Source organism: Cervus canadensis, chromosome 20 (genome assembly GCF_019320065.1).
Source record: "Cervus canadensis isolate Bull #8, Minnesota chromosome 20, ASM1932006v1, whole genome shotgun sequence".
NCBI lineage: Eukaryota > Metazoa > Chordata > Mammalia > Artiodactyla > Cervidae > Cervus > Cervus canadensis.
In genome coordinates, this window is record NC_057405.1 from 40,231,697 (window position 1) to 40,257,702 (window position 26,006).

A 26,006-nucleotide genomic window follows, 5' to 3' on the forward strand; every position below is an offset into this window, starting at 1 on the left:
GTCATATATAAACATTCTCTAAATAGCCATGAGTTCAAATCTCTAGCACTGTGTAATAATCAAACTCTTTAAAAAAAAATCCCCAAGTGCCATAGAATTAGATTTCTTACTACCATTCATTGACTTTCTAGTTACCTTCATAATTTGTTTCATCTGCCTGCATTCTTGACTTTGAAAGCTCATTGCTATAATGTATAAGAAATTAAAGAATATGTAAATCACTGTTTCTTGTCTGGAAATGGAAGAAGTTGGAGAATGGAAACATGTATGGTATGCTCATTGTTTCATATAAAAATTATATAAAGCTTCATAAGTGTACAGAAAGAAAATTAATAATACTATCTGTTTTGGTGAGATGGTACATAAGATGAAGTGAGAAATCACTAAATATGGCTCACATTTTCAGAAATAAGGAATGAGAAACAAGATTTAATATGGGCATATTAATTTAGAGAAAATGCAAGTGATAAGATTTTGACTCTGACTGACAATTACAGAATAAAACAATTCCTGCCAAGTTTATTGCTCTGCATGTATCCAGTATTTATAAAACATTTGTGCTTCCATCTGTTTCTGTTTGGGATTAGTGGAACACCTGTTATTGTTTAGTTAGAGTTTGTTATTAATTATTGGTAATGAGTTTTTAAAACTACAACTTGATTTTTCCCTGTGGGATAAAGTTTTTGTTTTTGTTTTTGTATAATATTGTCCAACCCTCCAAAGTAGCCCAAATTACAGCTCAGATTTGAAAAACCTTGTTAAATGTGCTAATGCCTTGGTGGAAGTCTCACATTTTGCCTTTTTATTCCATCAAATAAAATCCTCTAACTAATATAGTCTTAAATTTTTTTAGCTATCTAAAGATGAACAGATTTGCTCTTTCTCTGGAGTGAATATGCACTATTGTATAGTCAGAAACAATCCCCACCTCATTTACAGGGACCATCTTAATTGGGCAGAATGAACTGTAAAGATGAGATCATTTTGTTGTTTTAGATAAAATTCTTTTATGCTAACTCACTCTATGAAGTGAAGTTGCAAGTGTTAGTTGCTCAGTCATGTCTTTGCAACATGTCATGACTCTCTGCAACATCATAGATTATACTGTCCATGGAATTCTCCAGGTAAGAATATTGGCGTGGGTTGCCATTTTCTGCTACAGGGGATCTTCCTGACCCAGGGATAAAACTCTGGTCTCCCACATCGCAGGCAGGTTATTTATCATCTGCACCAGCTGAGAAGCAAGAAGTTGAAAAATTAAGAAAGTTGAAAGCAAAAAGTTGAAAAATTAAAAAAAATTTACACCTAGAAAGTTAGTATTTGCTATTAAGGCTGAAACTAAGCAACTTTAGAAGACAAATGTCTATAATGTATAACTTTAGGATATTCTAGACATTGAAGAGTTTCTTTCTTTAAGAAATACCTTCGCTATTTTCCTGTTGTTGGATATCTGGGTTATTTCCAGTTTGGAGTTACTGGTGAATAAAACTGCTGTCAAATATAAATAAATACCTTTGCTGCTGCCTTTCAGTGATCTGACAACCCCACCATGATATCTCCTGAATGTGTAGATGTTCATTGTAACAAGATACATTTTGAATAGTCCCTAACCTTCTTTAGGGAGGAAGGAGGGGAAGAGGAAGAGAGAAAGAGAGAGATCCCATCCTTCCATGGGGACTGTTCCGAAGCCGATGACCTCTACTTTTCCTGTAGAGCTAGAGAGTCTAAGTTGTCATTTTCTTTTTTCAATTTATTTTGTATTTTAAAATTTTTATTCAGTTATAATTAATGTATTGTTATATTAGTTTCAGGTTTACAGCATAGTGATTTGATATTTTTATGAAATATTATTATGAAATGATAACCACAATAAATCCAGTTACCATCCATCACCATACAAAGTTTTTGCAAAACTATTGACTATATTCCCTATGTGCACATTACATCCCCATGATTTATTTATTTTATAGCTGTGAGTTTCTGCCTCTTAATCCCCTTCAACTATTTTGCGCATTGCCTGACCTGCTCCTCTCTGGCACCCACCAGTTTTTTCTCTGTAAGCATTTGTTTCTGTTTTATTTTGTTTGTCCATTTGTTTTATTTTTTATAGTCTACATATATGTGAAATCATGTGATATTTTTTTTCTTTCTCATTTATTTTGCCTAATTATAATAACTTCCAGGACCATCCCTCTTGCCTCAAATGGAAAGATTTCATATTTTTTTATGGCTGGACAATGTTCCATAAATATATATATATATACACATACTATATATCTACATCTTCTTTATCCATTCATCTATTGATGGACACTTAGGTTGCTCTCATGTCTTGGCTATTGTAAATAGGGCTGCAGTGAACATAGGCGTACATATATGTTTACAGATTAATAATCTTATAAGAGAACTATTAAAACTGGTCAAGGCAGACATTGGTTGCCAGACTGAGACTCAATTTACAGTGTCTTTTGTCTTTTTGCTTCTGTTGTTTTTAGAAATCCATAGTACAGATGTTCAAGGTAGAAGCCTTTAGATTTATTAACCTTTATCAACTTTCCAGTAACTCCAATTTCCTTTTCCATATTTTGTGGCTAAGCATATTTTTCTTAAGTGACAGCCTACTGGTAGTTTCATTTATTTAGGCAGACTCTTTAAAAGAAGTATCATGATCTTGCTAGGCATTTTCATTCTCCCCCTTAATCAACTTCCACTTGGGCCAAATAAATCGCATGCATTGCTGGACAGAGTCAACTAAGTTAAACAAGAGACACATTTCTATGGGTAAGAAATCACGTGGCTTACAGAGTCTTTTATACTCAGTATAGATAAAGAAATCAATTTAAATGTCCTGTACAAGGACCAGGGTTAACGTGCTTTCACTTAGTAATTTTAACACTTTTTTTTCCGACTTTTCATCTCTGTAGCCATTATGATTAAAGTTCAATACAAGTTAAAGTTTATCCCTTAGAAGTTATCCCACCATTGAAATTCCAGCTGCTGTCTGACTTTTGCTTGAGTCAAGAATTTATGTCAAGGTAATTTATTCTACTTTCAGTGTCATTTATTCTCTTAAAATTGAAGGTATTCACCTACCAAAATCTTTTCTGACTATAATAAGGTATTCTTTGTCAGCCCATATTCCAATTCTGTGGGTTTTAAGACCATAGCTAGAAAGAACCTCAAGGAATAAGTTAGTATGCTCATTTTATTAAGATCCTTTTCTTGAACTTCAGTGGTGCTTAACTGCATTTTTGGTTTGATCCTGCTGAGAAGAGGTCAAATGTAATTGCATTATAGTCACTGTTATTTAATGGTTTAATCTAATGTATTTCAGAGCTCAATTGGCTGTATTGGAGAAGACTAGGTAAAATTTAGCCTTGCTGTACTCTTCTCTAAAAAAATCCTGCTTCTAAAAAATATACTCACTTTAGTTCCAAATATCTAATTATTTCTGCAAAGCAAAAGCTTTGGGAGTTTTGATGTTTACTCAAAAAGCAATTGTTGATTCTGCTCTCTAAGCTGATAATCCAGAAAAGAGATAAGACACAGTACAAATAATTTTATAACTGAGGATAACTAGATAGACATACAATAGATGTTCAGAAAATGTAAATGTTAATCTCAGGATACTAGGAGTAAATAGTTATCTTCACTTATCATCTGGACCTCTTAATGTTTTTTAATAGTTTAAATCATTTAAAAATTGTTTGCAGAAGTAAGGTTAAAGGAATGGTGAAAATTGTGATTAAAAACTTAAACATATAAAAGTTAAATGTTTATTTGATCAATTCTCTGGTTTTGAAGGTGTACACACACCAAATGGGAAACATCTTTCAAAAGGAACTGAACTGCTCATCAACTATCATGCATAACCTTACAATGAATCCACCTTGTAGATACCAGTTCCACATTTCAAACATCTTTAATAGACCCTGGGATATTATTACTTCAAATTCTTTCAGAACGTGCATCATCAGAATGCAGCAATTGAATTTTTGAAATTTTTGATGGCTCACAATTTTGTTGAAAAGATGTCATCTTGATTCCATAATTGAAAAACATTTTTATTTTTAGATTTATAAGCATTAATTAGAATGATAAATCCAATAATCTTTAAATTTATACATTAATAATCCTTTTGACTTCCTCGACATTTGTATGGTTTAAAAAAGCATAAATTTTGGCACACAGATTTTATGAAAACACAAAAGAGTACTATGACATAACGTTTCAATGAAATGAGATATTTTATATTCTAGTCACAAACTATTGCATGATAAAGTCCTAGCTGAAGAACTAATTGGATGAGGGTACCACATTCCCTTTTTGAATGTGTTGTTCCCTCATTGATTCTTGAATTTGAGAAAATTCATTTTCATGTGAAGATACATAGTCTTAAATTTCACTTGAATGGTCAGTTTCAATTTCATCCTAATCATTAAGGTTTAGTGTGCTACAAACTGTCTTTTGCATTCATCTTCTGATCCACCCAGTAACTTAAATATCTTCCTTTGCCAATATTCTTCTCTTTGCAGTAATGGGTGGGAAATAAAAACTCTAAATTCTAAACTGTATTAAATGAAAAAATAAAATAAAATAAAAAATAAACTGTATTAAATGAAGCTAAAAATTATAGACCATAACAATTTCTCCAGACTTTTGTACCTTTTTAAATAATTATACAAAACTTTAGTCAAGACAGTGAAAAAAAAAAACGAATGATGAAATAATGATTTATTTTATAATTACATCATTCTTCTAGGCAATCTCATCATTAGTCTATCTTCTTAATTTTTTTCTTTTTACAAAAATTGTTGGGAATAATTAATGATTAATGATGAAATAATTCCCAAGTTTACAAAATAGAAATTGTTCAAGATATAAGAAAAATAAGATCGGGAATATCCCATAATGTGTCCTGAATTTTTAAAACTGACCAGTAGTGCCACATGATAATTACAAGATAGGATGAATTTTATTGTTTAAAAATAATTCATTTTTCTTTGTTCCTTGGAAGATCTATAAAAATAAGACATGGAATATTAGTCTTTGTGAATAGTGAGAATAGCTCCAAAAAAGAAACAAAAAAAAACAAGATTGGCTTCATGGACCCAGATAATACACTGGGAACCAATGGGGAGAATAGAAAGGTGAGGACCAGCTTTCTATTAAAATAGGATTTAAATACTTTGCTTGTGGGTTTTTTTGTTTGTTTGTTTGTTTGTTTTTAGCTTTTTGTCTTAAGAATTTTTTTTATAAAATTCATTTCTTAAGGTTCTTAAAATGATAAGGTAATATGTACACATGTCCTTTCCCAAGCTTTTTTGTTTTCTCTTTTACTATGGAAGTTTACTGCCAAAGGATAGTGCTTCTAATATGAATGTTCAGAGAAAATCTTGTGGAAGAGGTAAAAATTGAAATGCACCTTGAAAAATGGGTAGGATATGCCTATGTCAACTTAAGGCTAAACACATTTAAGGCTGAAGGGATACTAATTAAAGCACAGAATCACAATATCTTAAAATGTTCTTTTGTGAGTTTCAATTACTGAGTATTTAATTTTTCCAGGTTCTTAAAATGGGCTTCCCTGATGGCTCAGTGGTAAAGAATCTGCCTGCAATGCAGAGACGCAGGAAATGCCTGGGTCAGGAAGATCCCCAGGAGAAAGAAATGGCAACCCACTCCAATATTCTTGTCTTGAAAAATCCCATGGACAGAGGAGCCTGGCAGACTATAGTCCAAAGTGTCACAAAGAATCAGACATGACTGAGTGACTCAGCACACAGGCTCTTAAAATAATCTTATTTAATCCTTATAGAACTTTGAGTGTAGTGTTTTATTATCCCTGTTTTATATAAATAGATGAGAGAGCTGAGGCACAGAGAGTTCAAGTGTTTTGTGCAGATCACACACTGCGTGGACAGAGAATTTAAACTCAGGTCTGCCTAATCCTCAAGCCCTCCGGAGTAAGACCAAATCTGTCAGCTTCCCAGACATAGACAAGGAACTGCCAGTGGTTCACTTTGATTGTCATGAAAGGACCTAGAAAGAGAAACAAAATTGGAAATGTTATGCAAGATGGTTCAGACAGAATGAAATTGGAAGTACAAGTATGTCCAAAGAGAGGAAGTAAAGCTTGACCTCAGGTGGTATGACGATAACTAAGTTGATTTTAGAAATATCACAAAGGTAAACTCATAGGATTTATCAATACTGATAGCATAGGAGAGGAAAGAGAAAGCTTATTCAGAGATTGTTGACCTGAAAACTGCAAAAGATGCTCTAAATAGGAAGTAAAGGAAGAGAGTGCCCACTGGTAGGGGCAGAGCTGGAGAAGAGAACTTTGAATTCACTTATTCTTAAAGCCACAAATAGTATTCAGTTGCAAAAGGGGAATATGTGAAAATTCCAATCCAAATGTCATTTGATAATCATCCATAAGCTAAATACTAAAGTTCATTCTGGGTACTTTCACACACTCATTTAACTCTTAGAGCAAATAACTCTGAACTAGGCTGTTAGAGGATCAGTGTGGCCTTCCAGGGAGAGGTCAGTTGTAGAGACAGAGTTGCCCAGACAGTGAGTGAAAGAAGTCAGAATATAAACAGTATCTTCTGCATGCTCAGCGGTCCCAAAGTGAGCACAATAAAGGACAAGAGAATACTTAAAGATGATCTCTCTTTTAACAAGTATGGTGTATGATTATTTGAAAGAGTGAATGGGAACTAATAAAGAGAAAGTTTAAACTTGAGAAATTTCATAAAACAGACACTAAATATTACAAGTTTCAGAGGAGGTAATATGCATCTAGAACTTGAGAGATGGATAAATTTGACTCACTGTTGAAGAATACATAGGGCTTGCTTTGTGTATGAATGAAAGAGAAAGTGAATGAGGACATAGCAGTGTGTGTGACTTCAATGTGTTTGTGTGGTGATGATGATACCAGACTGGAAAGAGGATAAAGTAATATTAGAAAACATTAGGGCATAAGAAGTGATGTTTGTGGTGATAGATTACAGACACTTGGTCGATCAGGCACAGCTGATTTTTGTCATGGACGAGAACCTTGGAAAGATTAAAGCAGGATAGTGACATGAAACCAGCATTTCAGAGATGTGATCAGGCAGTCCTCTGCTTAAGGTATTAGAAACAGAAGACAGTTTGTGGAATATTGCTAAAGCTGTTGAGTTTAAAATATAATTTGGAAGGAGAGTCACAATTCACAAGCCATTTCCCACAGGTGATGGCAACTGTGCATAAGTGACTTAAGAAATTAATATTGCAACTCAAAATGCTACAAACTATCTGACAATTTAAGTTCACACGAGAGGTAGAAACTTATATGAGGTATCAATATAAATAAGAACAGTGAAATATGTGTGACTGTGGACCAAAACCAACAGTAAGTAAAATGCTAGAACCAGACCTGTTCATAACCTAAAAGAGAGCAATAGCTCCCTTTTTTTTCTTTGACTGATTTCTGTTGTTTTGCATCATTTTATTTCTATTCTTCAAAAGTAGCCGTGTAATGCATGGACGTGACAGGGAGTGAGAATGCGTGGCTCAGCACACAGACTCCGGAGCCAGTCTACTTGGTTTCAGATCCAGGCTCTGCCACTTGCTTGAAATGATAACTTTAGTCCAGTTACTCAACCTCTTTAAGTCTCTGTTTCCTCCTCTGTCAAATGAGGCTAATAATGGAATTGTTGCAGAACACACAAGCAGATGGTCAAAGCACACCAAGAATCCAATGCTTTCCAATTGTTGGCTCTTCTTTACTAACTGAACACATATCCAGGGTTGTTTGATAGGGAAGGGGAAATATTTTTTAGAACCACATCAACAGATAGCATACTAGACCAAATTTGCCTCTTCTAGTCATCCTGTCTTCTATCCTTGGTTCTGCTACCTATATAATATGGGTGCAATAATATGTAATTTATAGTGTTAAATTGAGGTCCATATAAAAATCCTGCATTATATGCATTAATGAGTTTGGTTTAAATGTCTTCTAGATGAGCTCTATGAACATCCATCTATCCAGATTCTATGGATAGGGCAGTAAACAAAAATATGCATGATGCCTCTTTCTCCTTTAAAATAGGAAAATTGATATTATTTTACTGGGTTAAGGTATAGAATAGTTTATGCATAGACACATATGCTTAGAACACTACCTAACCATAATATGTACTATTTAAATGTATAATGGTATCAGTGGCGCCCAAATATAGCAAAATTATGATTTTCTGCTCACCTCTTCTTATCTTTCTGATTTAATTATCACATATTATTATCATTCACTCCCTAGCAAGTCTCCCTTTACTGCCTTATATACACCTTCAATAAAAATTTACCTTTAAATCCCTGTTGCCTCATACCTTGCCAGATACATGCTGTGTTTACTGAATTGAATTCATGATGTATAATATTTATCTCGCTGAAAAAAATTATTGATGATCATCCCAAAGCAGCCGTTTTAATTCATTCCTGGAAATAATCCCGTTATTTAGAAAGATGACAGGTTTCTAAGCATTGCAAATAGGCCTTGTATAAAGATACTTAAAGGAGTTATTGGTAGTGCCTCTAGAGACAGAGGCTCAGAATTAACAAAGCTGGGTTTGCTGTGTGTGTCAGTAAACCACAGACGGCCTATAGAATTAGACAGAAGTGAGAAAAAAGAGAGAGAGAGGGCCTACACCTCATCACTGGTGAGCATAGTTCCTGGACTTGGCCCCATGAGAGTTGTTTTGTGATTATTTGAAGTATGGGGAATCAGTTTAAAATAAGTGTATCCAATTTTCACAGTTGTCTCAATCAACCCATGAAACGTTCGAGTCCTTATAAGCAACTAGAATGTGCAGAAATAGACCCAGGCACTTCTGAGTGGCCACGATTCCTCTGGCACTGCTTGCTGCTCCTGGTCGTTGTGATTAAGGGCGTTAGGTTTGGGGAGAAGACAGGTAAGTAAGTAAGTGTTCTCCCCACGACATAATGTGCATATTACTTTCTCTTTGCACCGAAGCCCTAACATTTCATTTTCTCACGTTCTCAGAATTTTGTCTCCTCCCCTTTTGAAAGGTGTCAGATGCTAGAGGAATGTCTTTGCTGTGCGGGAACTTTTCATTACAGTGTCGGTTTTGGTCTCACCTTGTCACTATTAATGGCATGGACCTGCTGTCAAATAAGAATAAATTCCTGCTCAGGTAGCCTACTGGGACTATTCAAAGCATGTTCTAAAATAGTCTGAAGAGGAACAAATAATACAGAGTAACTTGAATTGCTGCATGAGAAGCAAGGAAAATTAGGGCTTAATCAAAGAATTATCAAACTAATTAGGTGTTATTTATTAATATGTCATGTCTTGTAATAATCTTATCTGTCGTTTATATGCAAGAGCGCAGATTAAAAAAGCATTCTAGTGATTATGTGAATATATTCTCCTAGTGCTTTTCCAAGGTTCAATTGGGTGGCCCAGTAGATAAAGAACAGGGAATCTAGGATTTTCTAACCATTCAAATAAATGCATAGTTCTTAACCCTTTTCTTAAGCAGGTCTTATTTTATTTTATTATTTTAAAAGAAGCCTTTATTTTATTCATAGATGGAAATAAATATATCCCATACCTATTTTGATATAAGTAACTATAAACTAAGTAGTTTGATACAGCTACTTTCAGAGAGACCTAATTTGGCAACCAAATATTCCTTGTCCATAGCTTTATTCCTGCATAGAATGTTTGTGCACGATGAAGACAATAATGAATTTTTCAATGTTAATATTAACTGTACAGGTTGTAGATTGTTGAACCAGTTGCTCTGGTTTTTTGGTCAGTTCTGTGACACAGTGTTCACACATGACTGCTGGTCTAGCCTGATGTATTTTGCATTTTGGTGCTCTAAAATATTCTCTGTTGAGTCAATGATACTGTTATTCCCACATGGTAGTAATAATTATCCCACATTTGAAGATAATACATTTTGTCTATCTCCTTCTCAGTATCTAGGTTGACATGTTTAAAGTCATCCTATCAGTCTCCCAGCAGTTACTGGGCCCCTGTATGTGCTTAATCACTCAGTCATGTCCAACTCTTTGCAACCCCATGGACTGTAGCCCATTAGGCTCCTCTGTCCATGGGGATTCTCCAGTCTAGAATACTGGAGGGTTTGCCATTCCTTTCTCCAAGGGATCTTCCCAACCCAGAGATCGAACCCAGGTCTCCTGCATTGCAGGCGAATTCTTTACTGTCTGAGGCACCAGGAAAGGCCAAGAGTACTGTAATGGGTAGCCTATTCCTTCTCCAGGGGATCTTCCCAACCCAGGAATTGAACTGGTATCTTCTGCTTTGCAGGCAGATTCTTTTACTAGCTGAGCTGATAGGGAAGCCTAGTACAGATCCCTAGTATGCATTCAATGCTAGTGGTGGTAACATGATTTTCAAAGCAAAAGAAGCAACACTCTTGTCAGAAATTATTACAAATTAAACAATGAAGAGTATTAAGAAAGCTTGGGGAGAAAATGAAAGAAGGTACTACTAATGACTAAACCATGTGATGCAGATTATACTCACTATGAACACCTAGAGAAGAAAGAGCCACAGAACCTCAGACAGGCTTGATAAAGGTGAAGTCCTAGTGTTTTGCCAATGTTTGTCTTCAGCTTTCTTCTGATTGTTATTATTAATTGCTTACAATGAGTTTAGTATTTATCCTTATATCCAACTATCTGCAACCCTTTGGACCATAGCCCACCAGGCTCTTCTGTCCATGGGATTCTCCAGGCAAGAATATTGGGTTGGGTTCCATTTCCTTCTCCAGGGGATCTTCCCAAGCCAGGAGTCCAACTCAGGTCTCCTGCACTGCAGGCAGATTCTTCACTGAGTCACCGGGGAAGCCTGATTCTTATTCAGGTGATCCATTTTTTTCAATCCAAGTTGGGGAAATGTAGTGGTATAATTAGATGAACTTTTTTATTTACAATACCAAATGAGAAGTCAATGCAGGAGAAAAACTGAACAAACATAGTCACTATCTATACAAGTGTGTCCTTCCAAATTAGACCCGACATCGGAAAAGACCCTGATGCTGGGAAAGATTTGAGGGCAAGAGTTCTCCTTGACACAGAGGATGAAATGATTAAATAACATCACTGCCTCAATGGACATGAGTCTGAGCAGACACTGGGAGATAGTGAAGGACAGGGAAGCCTGCTGTGCTGCAGTCCATGGGGTCGCAAAGATTTGGATGTAACTTAGTGACTGAATGACAATAATACTTTAGTGTCTGTCCTTTTGTCATTCACACTTAATTATTTATGTTGCATTTCTTAAACCCCCACTACTTTATTTTTTTTTTAATATTATGGCTATGTGGTTGATATGTGCCCTCCTGAAGAAAAAACTGTCATCTATAAATCACCGCTTTTGCAGCTACTCACGCTGTTTATGTAACAGACACATGTTTAGGAGACAGGGTTTGTAATAATTGAGATCTCTTATACAAAGTGAGGAAAATAGACATAGAAGAAGCACCAACATTGTCATATTGAAACATCCAGTGAGAAACAAACTGATGATTTAATCTTCTTTTAGATGGAGGTTACATAAGATGTAAACCTTTTCCATTTTCTATTATTCATGACAATGATTACATTAATAATGATTTTTTTCCCCAGAGGGATATTTTTTGTGTAAATTATAAATAGCCTCCTGGCAGACACTGGATAAGCAGTGTGCATTGTTTTAAATGACACAATATCAATTATACACAATTTAAAACAGGAAGAAAAGTTGGATGATTTCCAAATGTGTCATTCAAGTGAGAATATGTTTGTGAATTTAATTGTGCTTTCATTCTATTACTTAATAGTTATTAATATGTTCCCATTTTATCCTTTATCTATTAAGCACAAGCATTGAAATATTTAAATTTGTGTTATGTGCTTATAGTTGAAAAGATAAGGAGTTTTATAATGTTTATTAAAGTAACCAGTAGAAAATTCTTTCCTAAAACAAAATGCTACCCCTTCTTTTCTCTTCCTAAGGTAAATTCCAAAACCAGGATATTCTTTATTAATTGGTTCTATGGTTCTTCCTTAGGCTTTTCATATTTCTTTGAAATGCTTTTAAACATGGAATGGTTTCATGTGTCAGAGAAAATACAGGGGGACAGGAAAGAACTTTTCCTACAGATGTATATAAAGGATAGAATAATGGCAGTATCCCTTCCCTTTGCCAAGTCCTGTGTGGTGTGGCCTTGGGGGTGGTTGAAAGATATCAGACTGATTGTATTCTGTTTGAATGAGATCTCTGTATAAAAGAGAATCTATGCTGTCTTTCAAATTCGATATAATAGCTTAAAAACGTACCTCCCTGTATTTGAGGATAAGGATAAAGGAAAGATACAGTGAAGCTTGAAAACAATGGCTTGCCTAGAGCTGGAGAAAAACTCAGGAAGTCATACAGACGTTATTCTGTGTCTACCCTTAAAAGATTTTGGAGGCTTGTTAGAGATGGTCATGACAACACTGATGATGGAAAACATTCACCACTTGACCGAGAGCTAGCAGTGTACCAGGCATTGTGCCGAGTTGCTGCACATGGATCATCTCGCTGAATTCACACTAAACCCTAGGAGGTGGGTTAGAAGTTTCCCACCTCGTAGATTAGGAAATTGAAGCTAGAGGACATTGCAGAATTTGCTCAGATAGATAGATATTGTCTCCAGCACTATAGGGAGAATTATGTTTTCTGAAAAGGGGGTCACTGAATCTTAGGTTTTCTTTTTCCCTTCCTTTTCTTCACTCTGATTTGAGTGGTATAATTTAAAACAAACTCGCAATCTCTATTTCCATTATAGTTTACACTTGACACATACTCCTAAATCTTGCCAGTACAACTGCCAAAGAAAGCAAGCAATTTGCTGATAACTCTTAGCTGCCCTTGTTCGTTTTGTCAGTGAGAGGAATCTGGTATAGAAAGTCCAAGCAGAGTGATCTGTGATTCTACACTCAAAGGCATAGATGACTTCTCACCAAAATTACTGGAGGAATATTAGAATATGGTTTACTTTAAAATTTCCTGGGTATCTATTAAGCTGCCCATAAGTCCTGATAAAAGATCACCCAGTTCCATCATTAGATTTTTAGGCGAATTTTATTCTCAGTAGTGAGAGTGACAGCAAATTGAGATAGAAGAGAACATAGAGTAGATTTATCTCTAAGGTTGTTGGTAGGTCCTGAAGTTATTGAGAATGAAAATAACAGATTCTAGTAGTTTAGGAATTGATTTGGCAATTGACTATGCCAGCTGTTCTCTGTCAATAACCTCTTTGGTAGAATCCTCAAGTCAAATAGTCAGAAAAGATTTGAGACAGAAGGAGACATTATTTCTTCTCCATGTTCAGATAGTTTACAAAATGTCTAGTCTCTTACCTCTTAAGAAGGGAATTTGTTATACTGCTTGAAAGCTGTTTTAATGAATTTTGCAAATGTATTTTTGCAAATATTTTGGGAGCCCTCTTTTTTTCTCTCAATTTCTCAACTAGCTACTCACATTTCTAATTATCAATAATTTATTGTGACTTGATTTTCAGTCTTTGAATAGATCAATAAGTTGTGTTGGGTCTCTGAAAAGTAAACCTGAATATAAAACCTAAAGTATTAAATTTCGAGAGTTATGATATATTCAGTCAGTAAGTTCATTCACTCAGTTGTGTCTGACTTTTGCAACCCAACGGACTGTAGCATGCCAGACTTCCCTGTCCATCACCAACTCCCAGAGCTTGCTCAAACTCATGCCCATTGAGAAGGTAATGCCATCCAACCATTTCATCCTCTGTTGTCCCCTTCTCCTCCCACCTTCAATCTTTTCCAGCATCAGGATCTTTTCCAATGAGTCCGTTCTTCACATCAGGTGGCCAAAGTATTGTAGTTTCAGCTTCAGCATCAGTCCTTCTAATGAATATTCAGGACTGATTTCCTTTATGATGGACTGATTTGATCTCCTTGCAGTCCAAGGGACTCTCAAGAGTCTTCTTCAATACCACAGTTCAAAAGCATCAATGTCTTCAACACTCAGCTTTCTTTGTAGTCCAGTTTTTATATCCATAGATGACTACTAGAAAACCATAGCTTTGACTAGACTGACCTTTGTTGGCAAAGTAATGTCTCTGCTTTTTAATAAGCTGTCTAGGTTGGTCATACATTTTCTTCCAAGGAGTAAGCGTCTTTTAATTTCATGGCTGCAGTTACCATCTGCAGTGATTTTGGAGCCCCCCAAAATAAAGTCTCTTACTGTTTTCCATTGTTTCCCCATCTATTTGTCATGAAGTGATGGGACTGGATGCCATGATCTTTGTTTTTTGAATGTTGAGTTTTAAACCAGCTTTTCCACTCTCTTCTTTCACTTTCATCAAGAGGTTCTTTAATTCCTCTTCACTTTCTGCCATAAGGGTGGTATCATCTGTGTATCTGAGGTTATTGATACTTCTCCCGGCAATTTTGATCCCAGCTTGTGCTTCATTCAGCCTGGCATTTTGCATGATGACTCTGCATAAAAGTTAAATAACAGGGTGACAATATAAACTCCTTTCCCAATTTGGAACCAGTCTGTGTTCCATGTCTGGTTCTAACTGTTGCTTCTTGACCTGCATACAGATTTCTCAGGAGGCACGTAAAATGGTATGGTATTCCCATCTCCTGGAGAAATTTCCACAGTTTGCTGTGATCCACACAGTGAAAGGCTTTGGCATAGTCAATAAAGCAGAAGTAGATGTTTTTCTGGAACTCACTTGTTTTTTCAATGATCCAACAGCTGTTGGTAATTTGATCTCTGGTTTATCTGCCTTTTCTAAATCCAGCTTGAACATCTGGAAGTTCATGACTCATGTACTGTTGAAGCCTGGCTTGGAGAATTTTTAGCATTACTTTGCTAATGTGTGAGATGAGTGCAATTGTGCGGTAGTTTGAACATTCTTTGGGGTTGCTTTTCTTTGGGATTGGAATGAAAACTGACCTTTTCCCATCCCGTGGCCACTGCTGAATTTTCTAAATTTGCTGGCATATTGAGTTCAGCACTTTCACATTTCACTACAACTTTTTGCTGAACTGTCAACTGCAAAATGTTGGATCCCACAAAAAAAAGATACCCCACATCCAAGGGCAAAGAAGAAGCCCCAGCAATACTGTAGGATGGATGAAATTGCATTTACAATCAAGCTAGATGTTCAAATGGTTCAAACAAACCTTGTGCACACCAGGACCCAGAGACCCCACAGAGACTGAACCAGAATTGTGTTTGAGTGTCTCCTGCAGAGGTACAGGTCAGCAGTGGACTGCCGCAGGGGCAGGGGACCTGGGTGCAGCAGACCTGGGTATGGCATAAGCCCTCTTGGAGGAGGTCGCCATTAACCCCACCATAGAGCTACCAGAACTTAGACAGGACTAGGGGAAACAGACTCTTGGAGGGCACAAACAGAACCTTGTGTGCACCAGGACCCAGGAGAAAGGAGCAGTGACCCCACAAGAGACTGAGCCAGACTTGCCTGTGACTGTCCAAGAGTCTCTGGTGGAGGCGTGGGTCGGCGGTGGCCTGCTGCAGGATTGGGGGAATGAGTGCAGCAGTGTGTGCGTGGGATCTATTGAAGGAGGTTACCATTATCTTCATAACCTTCACCTCAGGTCAAACAATAGGGAAGGAACACAGCCCCGCCCATCAACAGAAAATTGGATTAAAGATTTACTGAGCATGGCCCCACCTATCACAATAAGACCTTTCTCCCCCTCAGTCAGTCTCTCCCATGAGGAAGCTTCTATAAGCCTCTTATACTTATCCATAAGAGGGCAGACAGAATGAAAACCACAGTCATAGAAAACCAAACTGATCACATGGACCACAACCTTGTCTAACTCAGTAACTATGAGCCTTGCCATGTAGGGCCACCCAAGTTGGACGGGTCATGGTGGAGAGTTCTGACAAAACGTGATTCACTGGAGAAGGGAATGGCAAACCACTTCAGTATTCTTGCTTTGAGAACCCCATAAACAGCATGAAAATGTTCCCTTGATATCTAATTTTCTTGAAGAGATCGCTAGTCTTTCCCATTCTATTGTTTTCCTTTATTTCTTTGCATTGATCACTGAGGAAGGCTTTCTTATCTCTCCTTGCTATTCTTTGGAACTCTGCATCCAGATGGGTGTATCTTTCCTTTCCTCCTTTGCCTTTAGCTTCTCTTCTTTTCCAAGCTATTTGTAAGGCCTCCTCAGACAACCATTTTGCCTTTTTGCATTTCTTTTTCTTGGGGATGGTCTGTGATATATCAAATGTACTCATATTTAGGAGGGTTTCCCTGGTGGCTCAGTGGTAAGGAATCTGCCTGCAACTCAAGATACTTGCAGGAGAAGTGGGTTTGATCTCTGGGTTGTGAAGATTCTCTAGAGTGGGAAATGGCAGCCTACTCCAGTATTCTTGTCTGGGAAATCCCGTGGACAGAGGAGTGTGACTCCAGTCTATGGGGTGGCAAAAGAGTCTGAGCAACTGAGCAACTAAACAACAACAACAACGTATTTATGGATATGCCATGTTATAATGACCAGATTGGTACACAATAGCCTTATTACTTCTATTTTGGTAGCAATGATCAGTTAAACTAAATGAATAATAGCTCATCACTTAATAGTCAGTAAGTTAGCATGTGCCAGGAGGAGGGCCATGCCTAGAGATGTAAATAAAACTTGAGATTTTTAACTCAAAATTTTATTGAAATTTTATGTTTTCTTAAAAATTATCCCTTTTTAATTCTATTGAATTATACCCTAAAGTTTTAAACATAAATATAATATTTTAAGCATTTGTCATATTTGAAAAACTTGATTTCCAGTGAAATAAGGCACTGTTATATTTCTGTCACTCAACTCCTTAGAGAATAGGCAACTCAATTTTGATAAAATATGTTTGACATTGGAGAGCAGCATTTCAGAGACCTAATTTGAATTAATTATTACTTTGAAAATTGAATTGACATAACTGATGGTCAAAAGCATGCACTATTTATATTCAAATCATCTTCAAATGAAACAAGAATTAAAATGTCCATTACAAATATCATTATGCCATAATATAGGATACTGCACTTAAGATCTATTTTTTTAGTTATTATGAGTATCATTGGCTATAGAATTCTAAAGCCTAACAAAACAGTATTTGCACTGAGTTGAAATTGTTTACCATTATTCTAGATTTCATCATTTACTTTATTTGTTCCTGTGCCTCATTGCTCTCTCTAAAGTAAATGCAAACAGACAGCATGCTGCTGTGATGAGCACTGAATTGAGACTCTGCATTCATGTATCCTACTTACGTGTTACTTAGGTCAATGTAGCAAGTTGCTCAGTTTCTTTGAGTTTCAGGGTTCTCAGTAAATTCTTAGTTTCTTCTGGTACTGATATTCTTTTCGAGTTACATGTGTAGGTGTGTAATTCTTTAGGCTTGAAGCATACCACAATGGGTAATTTACTATAGTCTTTGCACTTGAGGGTAACTGTAGATTCAGAATATATTGCATATATTATATCTTGATTGGGCTGTTTAACTAATGAAGCTACTTTTCTTTATCTTTGAACTTTCAGCTCAATTTTTCCCACTAATGGATAAAACTATTAAAGTTTCACTTTCATGGAATGGTACTCATAAACAAATTGGTAAAAGTTCTGACAGAAAGAAAATGAATACTTTGGCCTGGAACTGTAAATAATTGAAAAATAGAAAGCAAAAAATAAATTTTATCATGTGTTTTGTTGGAGGTATTCTGTACTCTACTGAGATCTAAAAATACTGTAATTTGGTTTGTTCATATTCAAACACACTAGAAACAGTGTAACAGAATAGCATGTAGTAACATTCATTTATTCACTTATTCATGTAATCATTTTCTTTTAGGTATTCATTTCCCTTAACTAAATATGTATGGATATTCCAGACTCTGTTCTCAAGATGCTCATAGTCAAATGATGATTAAAAACAGAAACAATACCAATAACAAAAAATCCCAGCACAGACTTGTAAATAAACAAGTGTATTGAGAATCAGGAGATAAGTGTACACTGGTTATTCTGGGAACATGAGAGTTGTGAAGAGTGTGGGTAGAAGGGAATCAAGGAAGAGATTAAAGACATTTCATTAGATGACTCCAAGGCGAGTAGGATTCTTGTATCCTAAGTACATGAGGTAGTTTTTATTTTTATAAATTGAGACTGCACTCTATCTAATATGCCTCATAATCTCTTTTCATATCAGCTCTGACCTTTGTACTAAAAGAAAAATTTACAATTCATATTACCTATTTGCCTATTTTTTCCATCTTTATTGTCTGCCTATTGCCTCATCTTATGTATAAATATGATTTGCTCTAGGGTTGACAGAGATATACTTTGGATAGCTAGAAGGAAATATTTAAGAAAAATGAAGAAATAGTAATTCTGCAAGTTTTGAAAACCTCCCAGTTGACAGTCTATCTAGAATTGTCAAAATGAGATCAGGGACCTAGATGGGTACTTGAGGTCAATTTAATATCTAATTAATGTTAAGTAGAATATGACCAGTTTTCTTCACAGAAAACTATGAGACTTAATCTTAGGAAATGGATATTTAAAGATCTTCTAAGAGTTATCAGTCATTTATGACAATGGGTAAAATAATTGGCATTTATCTTGACCTTCCAAATAAATATTCATTAAATAGAAAAATAAAATGAAGTGAAAAATGTTTATCTTAAATGCTTTAGAAGTATAACCTTGGTTAAGCCACTTTTCCTTCTAGAGACTATTTTTGTCCACCTGAAACATTAGGGTGTTGAAATAACTGATTTCAAAGATCTCTTCCATACCCTAAAACTCTATGATTGTGATTCCATGCATCTATTTTTATTAATTCCCAGATATCAGGTATTCTGTCATAACCAAGGTATAATAATAAAGAAACAATGATATGATCTTAAATCAATCTCATTTCCTTTTTTAGTTGGCTTTTCCATGGTAAAATTATTTCTAACTTATAAATTGGAGATGAAAAAGAAAACACACTAATATTACCTTTATCATTTTTAATCAAAGGAATTATGAAATATGTATTTGACTCCTATTCCTTGCTTTCCATCAAAGCAAATATGCAAATATGTAGTAGTACATGGAAATACTAGGGAAACTTTTTATCAGGATGCAAAGAAACCTTTCCAGTAGAAACATTTTGGCCTGGAGGATGCTCTTTGATCTAAGTAGTTGAAGCTTTTGGTGTTTTAAACACCCTTATAGTAGGGTTGCCTTACCAAATTATACTAAATAATCCATTTGCTTAAAAGTTTTCTAAAATCATGAAAAAAAATCTTGAAAATTAATTACCAGTATGCTATACTTTTAGAATAATCCAACAAAGCAACTATGACTTGTACTTCAATGTCTTCTATATAAATCCTTTGGCAAAATGGAAAACTATGTAATTCAAGTGACAACAATGACTAAGCAATTAGTTCATAAATAGCATCTAGCTGAGTGAACAGGAAATTTCCTGCCCTTATCTGAATATTTCTCATTTGTTCCCAGATGCTCAAGCCAAATTGTCAGTCATCTTTGATTTCTTTCCTGCACTTACCATATCAAATTCATTTTTAAAAAATCCTACTGTTTGTGTGAAAATGCACTCTGAATCCATCCATTTATCTACAGTTTCTAAGTTTTTCATTGACCATATCTTTAAAAGTGCCATCTGTTACTCTAAATAGCACTCCTTATTACTCTTCCTTGATACATTTTTAATAAGATGCTTATTTTCATTTTACTTATTTACTTGATATTTTTTCTCTCTGCACGGTAGAATCTCAGCTCTGTGAAACAGGTGATTTTGTTTGTATTGGTCCTGCTATAACTCCATATCCTAAGAAAGTTCCTAGAACTAAATAGGCACTCAGGTACATTTTTTGCAGGAACAACTACATCTCTACTGCAACACCTAGACCAAGCTCATGTCATCTCTCACCTGGGTTATTTCAACAGTTTCCAACTGATCTTCTGCTGCTTCTCATATCTTTTCCTCTGCAAGCATTATTTTTGTTCACACGGCAGCCAGTGAGTTTTTAAAAACCTATATGTCATACTAAAACACTTCAAAAGTTTACCATTACCCATAGAACAAATCCAAACACAGGAACAGCCCAGAGTGCTCTGATATGAGCCTGTCACTGCACCAATGACCTTTAAGCAATCCAGGCTGTTCCTAGCATAGGCATTTTAACCTGCCTTTCCCTGCCAGAAATCCTTTCATCCAGCCTCTTCTGAGGTTTGCTCCTTTGTATTCAAGTCAGAACTTGTGTCTCCCCTTAGGAGACAGAGACCCTTGATACATTGTGCAGTTGCCCTGCAGTTTGTGTACTTACACAAAGGCCCCGTGCTCTTCTTTCATCTTAAGATTTGGACTGGAACTGCAAGTGACCCGACCAGTTGGGAAGAGCTGCCTCTTAATTTTGCACTAAGCAAGCCCTCCTCCTCAAACCTTGCCACCATGGACAGCACACACACAGAAAGGAGACAATTTGAGCAAAGCTTCATAGGTTAGTGGAGTTCTGCTCAATACTAACCCAATTCTTCCTTTTCTAACCAATTTAGTATCCTCTCTTTCTCACAGTCATTGTCTGCCTCACCACTCTGTTTTGATGTCCCTCCATTTCTGAGATGTGAAATTAGCAGTCTTGCTTGTTTGTTACCTAGCTCCCTTCATCTTTAATGTAAACTTTATAACAACACAGCCCTTCCCTGTCTTCCCTGTGGTCCCTCACAGATTTCATTTGTACTGTTATGCCTAGGAACCCTCCCAACAACCCAGCTGGAAGAGACATTACTGTTCTTGTTTCACCTTGAAACATCTGAGTCCTCAGTTAAGTGATAATTCCTGTTTAAGTGTATCCTTCACAAGATCAAGTACAAGGGCTGCAAAGTTATATATGTAGAATTTAGCAATACACAAGTGGGAGTTATAAAGATGCCTATGACTGAAGTAAAAACCTTGGATCTGTCCACCTCATACAAACTCTTGAGCTTCAGATTCCTTATTCTTCATTTCATAGGCAAATTTACCAAGTCTGGGATTATTGTATGAGTGATATCTTAATTTTTTAATAAGGAGGGTGGAAAAGGGAAGAGTGACTGACACTCTAAACACCTCTGCTCCATTCCCTCCAAAGGGACAAGGCAGAGAAAGGAACCCTCGGTAAAGAAACTTGAAGGTCAACTTGTCCCTATTTTAATAAAGACACTAGCACAATTACTACGCGTCTCAGCCTAAAATGTAAACCATATTTTCATTTAATTGTAATATTTGTTCAATTCTAAACTTTGAAAATATTATTCTATATGTTACAAAAATAGTCTAGGAACCTTGTGCCAACAAATAAAAGCAATACTATTGCTTTAACATACTTGGCAATCGTTTTCTTCCTAATTTCAAATTTTCTCAATTTATGTTCATCATAGATTCCCCAGGTGGCTCAGTGGTAAAGAATCCACCTGTCAATGCAGGAGACACAAGTTTGATCCCTGGGTCAGAAAGATCTCCTGAAAAAGGCAGGAGACGGCAACGTCCTGCAGTTTTCTTGCCTGGGAAATCCCATAAACAGAGGAGCCCAGCAGGCTCCAGGTTTGCAAAAGGGTCGGACACGACTTAGCAACCTAGCGAACAACAACAACAATAGATACACAAATCCTTTAAATACTATTGACAGAATGAATTGGGATAGGTGTTTGTAATTAATCATATTTTGTACTTTTTCAAGATGTAAATGAATTTTAACTCAGTGGTCATTTAGAAGAGTGACACTCTCTCTGTCATGAGATCTATCACTTCATTGTTTGCAGCACAGGAGGCCTTTTAGAGTTTGGAGTCTCCTAGATGCACTGGGTACCTCCTTGAAAATGCAGCTGGGGCCCAAGGGAAAAAAAATGGCTATCAATCATGAGAGTAAAAATTATCCTCAAAATTTGTTTCAAGATTCAGGAGGTAGACTTTAGTTATCTAGAGATGGTTTAGAACTAGGAAATTTCCTTTAATTAAAAAACTAGGTAAATCAAGCTTCAGTATTGTGAATTGCTTTTTCCTTCACATTACCTGAATTCTGCTCATAGCTTCCTTCTTGATTTGAGATTCTGAGTAATTCCATTCATTATTTCTAGCAAAGTAAAGAAAACATCAGTAATTTAGATCATTAGGAGGAATGCACATTGTATGTCATCCCCAGTGGAATTTGACTAAACCGAAAGCAATCATATTGACTTGAGTGAGAAAAAACTCAGAACAATAAAATATTGGCAGATTACAAACATGAGATTCAGGTATTATGGAAATAAGCCAGTCAAAATCACTCACAGAACAAAAATAAAGCCAATTCACTGTGTTTGAATGTCAGAGGGATTTTCAGGTAATAGCTTGTAAAATGAAGGGCACCTTTAGAGATCCAATGTAAATTTCAACAAGGTAAATTCTTCGTTTAGAGAGTAACAATCCTCAGAAATTCCAAAGAAATATATTCCTAATAAAATGATAAGCCTCTTTCCTGTAAATGAGTTCTGCTATTTCTGTCATGTTTAATTTTATCTGTTATTATGTCTTTGTTGTCTTACTTCAAAAGTCTGTTTCAAGTCCTCTTGTGTAATTAGGTGGGATATAAATTGTAAATACATTGCAGGAGAAAGAATATTTTGAGTTTTTACCATGTGTTAGATGTTTCATTTCTTAATCTTCACAACAGCTGACAAAAACTCTCCCCATTTATAAAGGCCATGAAGCTTGGATACTTCATGACATTTTCAAATTCACACAGATTATAGACAGTGGAGCTGAAACTCTCATATTTATTTGATTCCAACCATGTAGTCTTTATAATAAACAGCTTGCTTTCATTATAAAATTATATTATTATAAAGTTATACTATTAATATATCCATAAATTATTATATTTATATAGAAAAAATAATCTCTAATTTCAATAGCATTTTCTGACATTATTTGAACATAAAAAAGGCCTTTTCTGTAAGTCAGTACCAAAGAGTCGGGTGTCATTCTCAAGTATGACATGCCTGATTTGTTTTGGTGACCCTTAACAAAACAAAAACTTGCCCTGAGCTAATAATTCCCCTGCCAGAGCTACCTAGCTCTGTCACTCTAGAGGCAAAAAAAAGAAAAACAAAACTGTGATTTTTTTTTCTTTTTCTCTTAGTGCTACTTCCCTGCTGAGTCCACTGCCTCACCATCATGTGGTTGTCCATTTTAGATTATGATATTGTTTATTACAGTTGTAGAGAATTTCTGATATAAACTGCACTTTGTACTTTATGTTGCAGAAGTACCTGCTGATTGTTTTAATAGTTCTATGTATCTTGGCATCCAGGCTTTTTTTTTTTTTCTCACTAGATAATCGCTGTGTGCTATCCCTCCCTCTTCTCCATTCTTTACTTGGGAAACTCTTTTCAGGCTTCTAAATGCAAGAATCTTTCTGTGACATCTCCTCTTTTTATATTATTTCCTATCATCACACTATGTTATAATAATCTGTCTGTAAATCTGTTTTAGCCATGATATTGGGAACTTCTTACAGGCAGAGTTGGAAATTAATGATTTTTCTGTGCTGAGATATAATAAGTGCTCACTGAGTTAAAAAATAAAATAATGACTTCAGAGTTCCTCCAGGAAAATATAAGAAGATTTTGTAGTCTAAATTATAAACTATTCTCTGTGGAAAGAATTGAATACATTCAAAAATAAATTCCTAAATGGCTGATCAAACTATAATCATACGTTACTGCTGTTCAAGGAAGTATTTGACAGCAGAGAAATCAGTTTAGTTTGAACAAGCAGGATCCCTTGAAGATATTTTTGAAAGCCTTATTATTTAGAAATAATTGATTTATGGATGTTCATGGTCACTTGTATTTAAGCTTTAGTTATTTAATTGACTCCTTCCTCAGTCTAGATTCTCTGTAGATTTTAAAAGCTACAAAATACTATCCTATTTTAGAAACATTTTTTCAAGAACAGCTCTCAAGCGATTTGGGAGAGAATCCTCCCTAGTGTGCATCCCTTTGGCTTGCAAAGATGGTGGAAAGTCAGGGTGGAAGCTCCGCTCCTCTGTCTCTCTTCATCCTTACATGTGATGGCCCTTTACACGTGACTGTCTTTACCTGCCTTAGGTAGTCTGAGGGGAAGTTTCAGCACCTCAAGTCCACTTCTTAGGAGCTGAGCCCCTGAATCCCTGTTCACTTCAGTTTAAATTGCAAAATGAAAATTATACCTGCATTCTAAGCATCTTATGAAGATTAAATGACTTCATACGTCAAGACTGTTTGGGATCATTCTAGGCATACATATAGTAAGGACTGTATAAATATTAGCTAGGGAAAAATCAATGTGGTACAAACTCCTTTGTTAATGTGCCCACCCATCCTTAGCTTTTCCTTGCTTACTTTAAAATGAAATTTCATGTTACATTGTGTTTCCATCTTTGCTTTCATTAGGAAAATAATCAGTACTAATATGGATGTATACTTTTCTAGATATATGGCATGGCCTGCATGAAAATATGCTTTGCTTTTGTGCATATGGGCATGCTCAATAATCCATCTGGATGGGTCTAACAGCTAAAAGTAAATCCTTCAGTGAGTAGCAACTAACCTCTTCTACTCAGCTTGAGGGCCTGGAGTTCCTCCCTTCTTGCCCCCACAGAAGGTGTTCTGTATGCAGCTCTGGCTGTTAATCCACAATTCACCAGAGCAAACTAATTTTGACAAATTCTAAAAAAGGAAGACTTCCAGTAAGCAGGCAGGTCTGCTAGCATTCAATGATATCTAGCTGTCAGTGAGATTTTAGAAAGTGCATATATATGCCCATGTTGATTCTTAGATTTAAAAGACACACATAGCAGGAGTTTATGAAATGAAAATGAATGATAAAAGATTTTGCAAGCATTTCATATGGGATCATATGTTAGTTAATGTTTACAGTTCATGGCCCGGATGGTTTTGTTTAATTAAAGAAATCACTTGGGATAAGGAAGTACTCAGAACAATTGTGAGATTTTATGGTTCATAATAAGCCCAGAGGTGAGGGAGGCTTTTAAGTTTCTATAAAACTGAATATATTTTCCCTTTGGCCCATTATTTACTTAACTGCGGGTCATTTATTTTGGCAGGAGAAAATGTACCTGTTCAATATCAAAAGGCCTATGAATTTTAATTTTCCTTTATTGCCTTATTAAATCACTTGAGAATTTTTAGTTAAAAGAAGAAAATGGTGATTTTTCTATGTATTAGGGTTCCTCTTAGCTTCTGTGATTTCAGTTTCCATAATTTGAAGTGCATATTGAAAATAAATTGCTTTATTTGATTACATGTAGGTTTTTCCATTAATAAAGTCCAGTAGATATATTTGACATTGTATATGTATCTAAGAAAAGAAATATATTCAGAAATGACTCTGAAGATAACTGAATCTTTGTATGTATCTACTTAAAGATCTCACCTAATATCAAGTGTCTTATTGCATAATAATATGAATTTATACTTTGGATTATGAATTATACATGTTGGGGACAGATCTAGCTATTTTATTTGTGTATATTAAATTTATTAATACTTTTTTTTCAATACCTATTCCTGCATTGCGTGCACAGGACAGAGTCCAGCCATGCCACCTCCATTACCAACAGAACAAGCTTCCAGACCCACTCTGGCATCACCTACTCTTGAAGGTCCCACTCTGGCATCACCTACTCTTGAAGGCAAGTATTTTATTTTTCCAAAAATCATCTCTATTGTAGATAGAATGTAGAGAAACAAAGCAAAATAGTTGTTGCAGCAACAAAATCCACCTTTTCTCATAGTTTTAGTATGTCTAAGCTACAGTTTACTCTTCCTAAAAGTACAATTTACTCCTATTTAGAACACTAAAAATTTCTTCCTAAGATTATACA

General features: G+C 35.6%; 1 protein-coding gene and 1 long non-coding RNA gene across 13 annotated transcripts in view; one reads left to right on the forward strand and one right to left on the reverse strand.

Annotated features, from left to right (window-relative positions):
- LOC122422595 (triadin-like) overlaps window positions 1-26,006 on the forward strand; it is a 196,773-nt gene that overhangs the window by 148,361 nt on the left and 22,406 nt on the right. The window contains exon 9 of the mRNA XM_043439032.1: window positions 25,707-25,814. Within this exon, the coding sequence (XP_043294967.1) occupies window positions 25,707-25,814 (108 nt within the window). The remainder of the gene's footprint in view (window positions 1-25,706; window positions 25,815-26,006) is intronic.
- The window catches only part of LOC122422597, a 50,713-nt gene that overhangs the window by 4,485 nt on the left and 20,222 nt on the right, over window positions 1-26,006 (reverse strand). Inside the window, exon 3 of one of the 12 annotated variants that reach the window (XR_006263904.1) lies at window positions 22,151-22,211. The exons of the other annotated variants lie outside the window; for them this stretch is intronic. This is a non-coding gene — a long non-coding RNA (uncharacterized LOC122422597). The remainder of the gene's footprint in view (window positions 1-22,150; window positions 22,212-26,006) is intronic. 12 annotated transcript variants of the gene reach the window in all.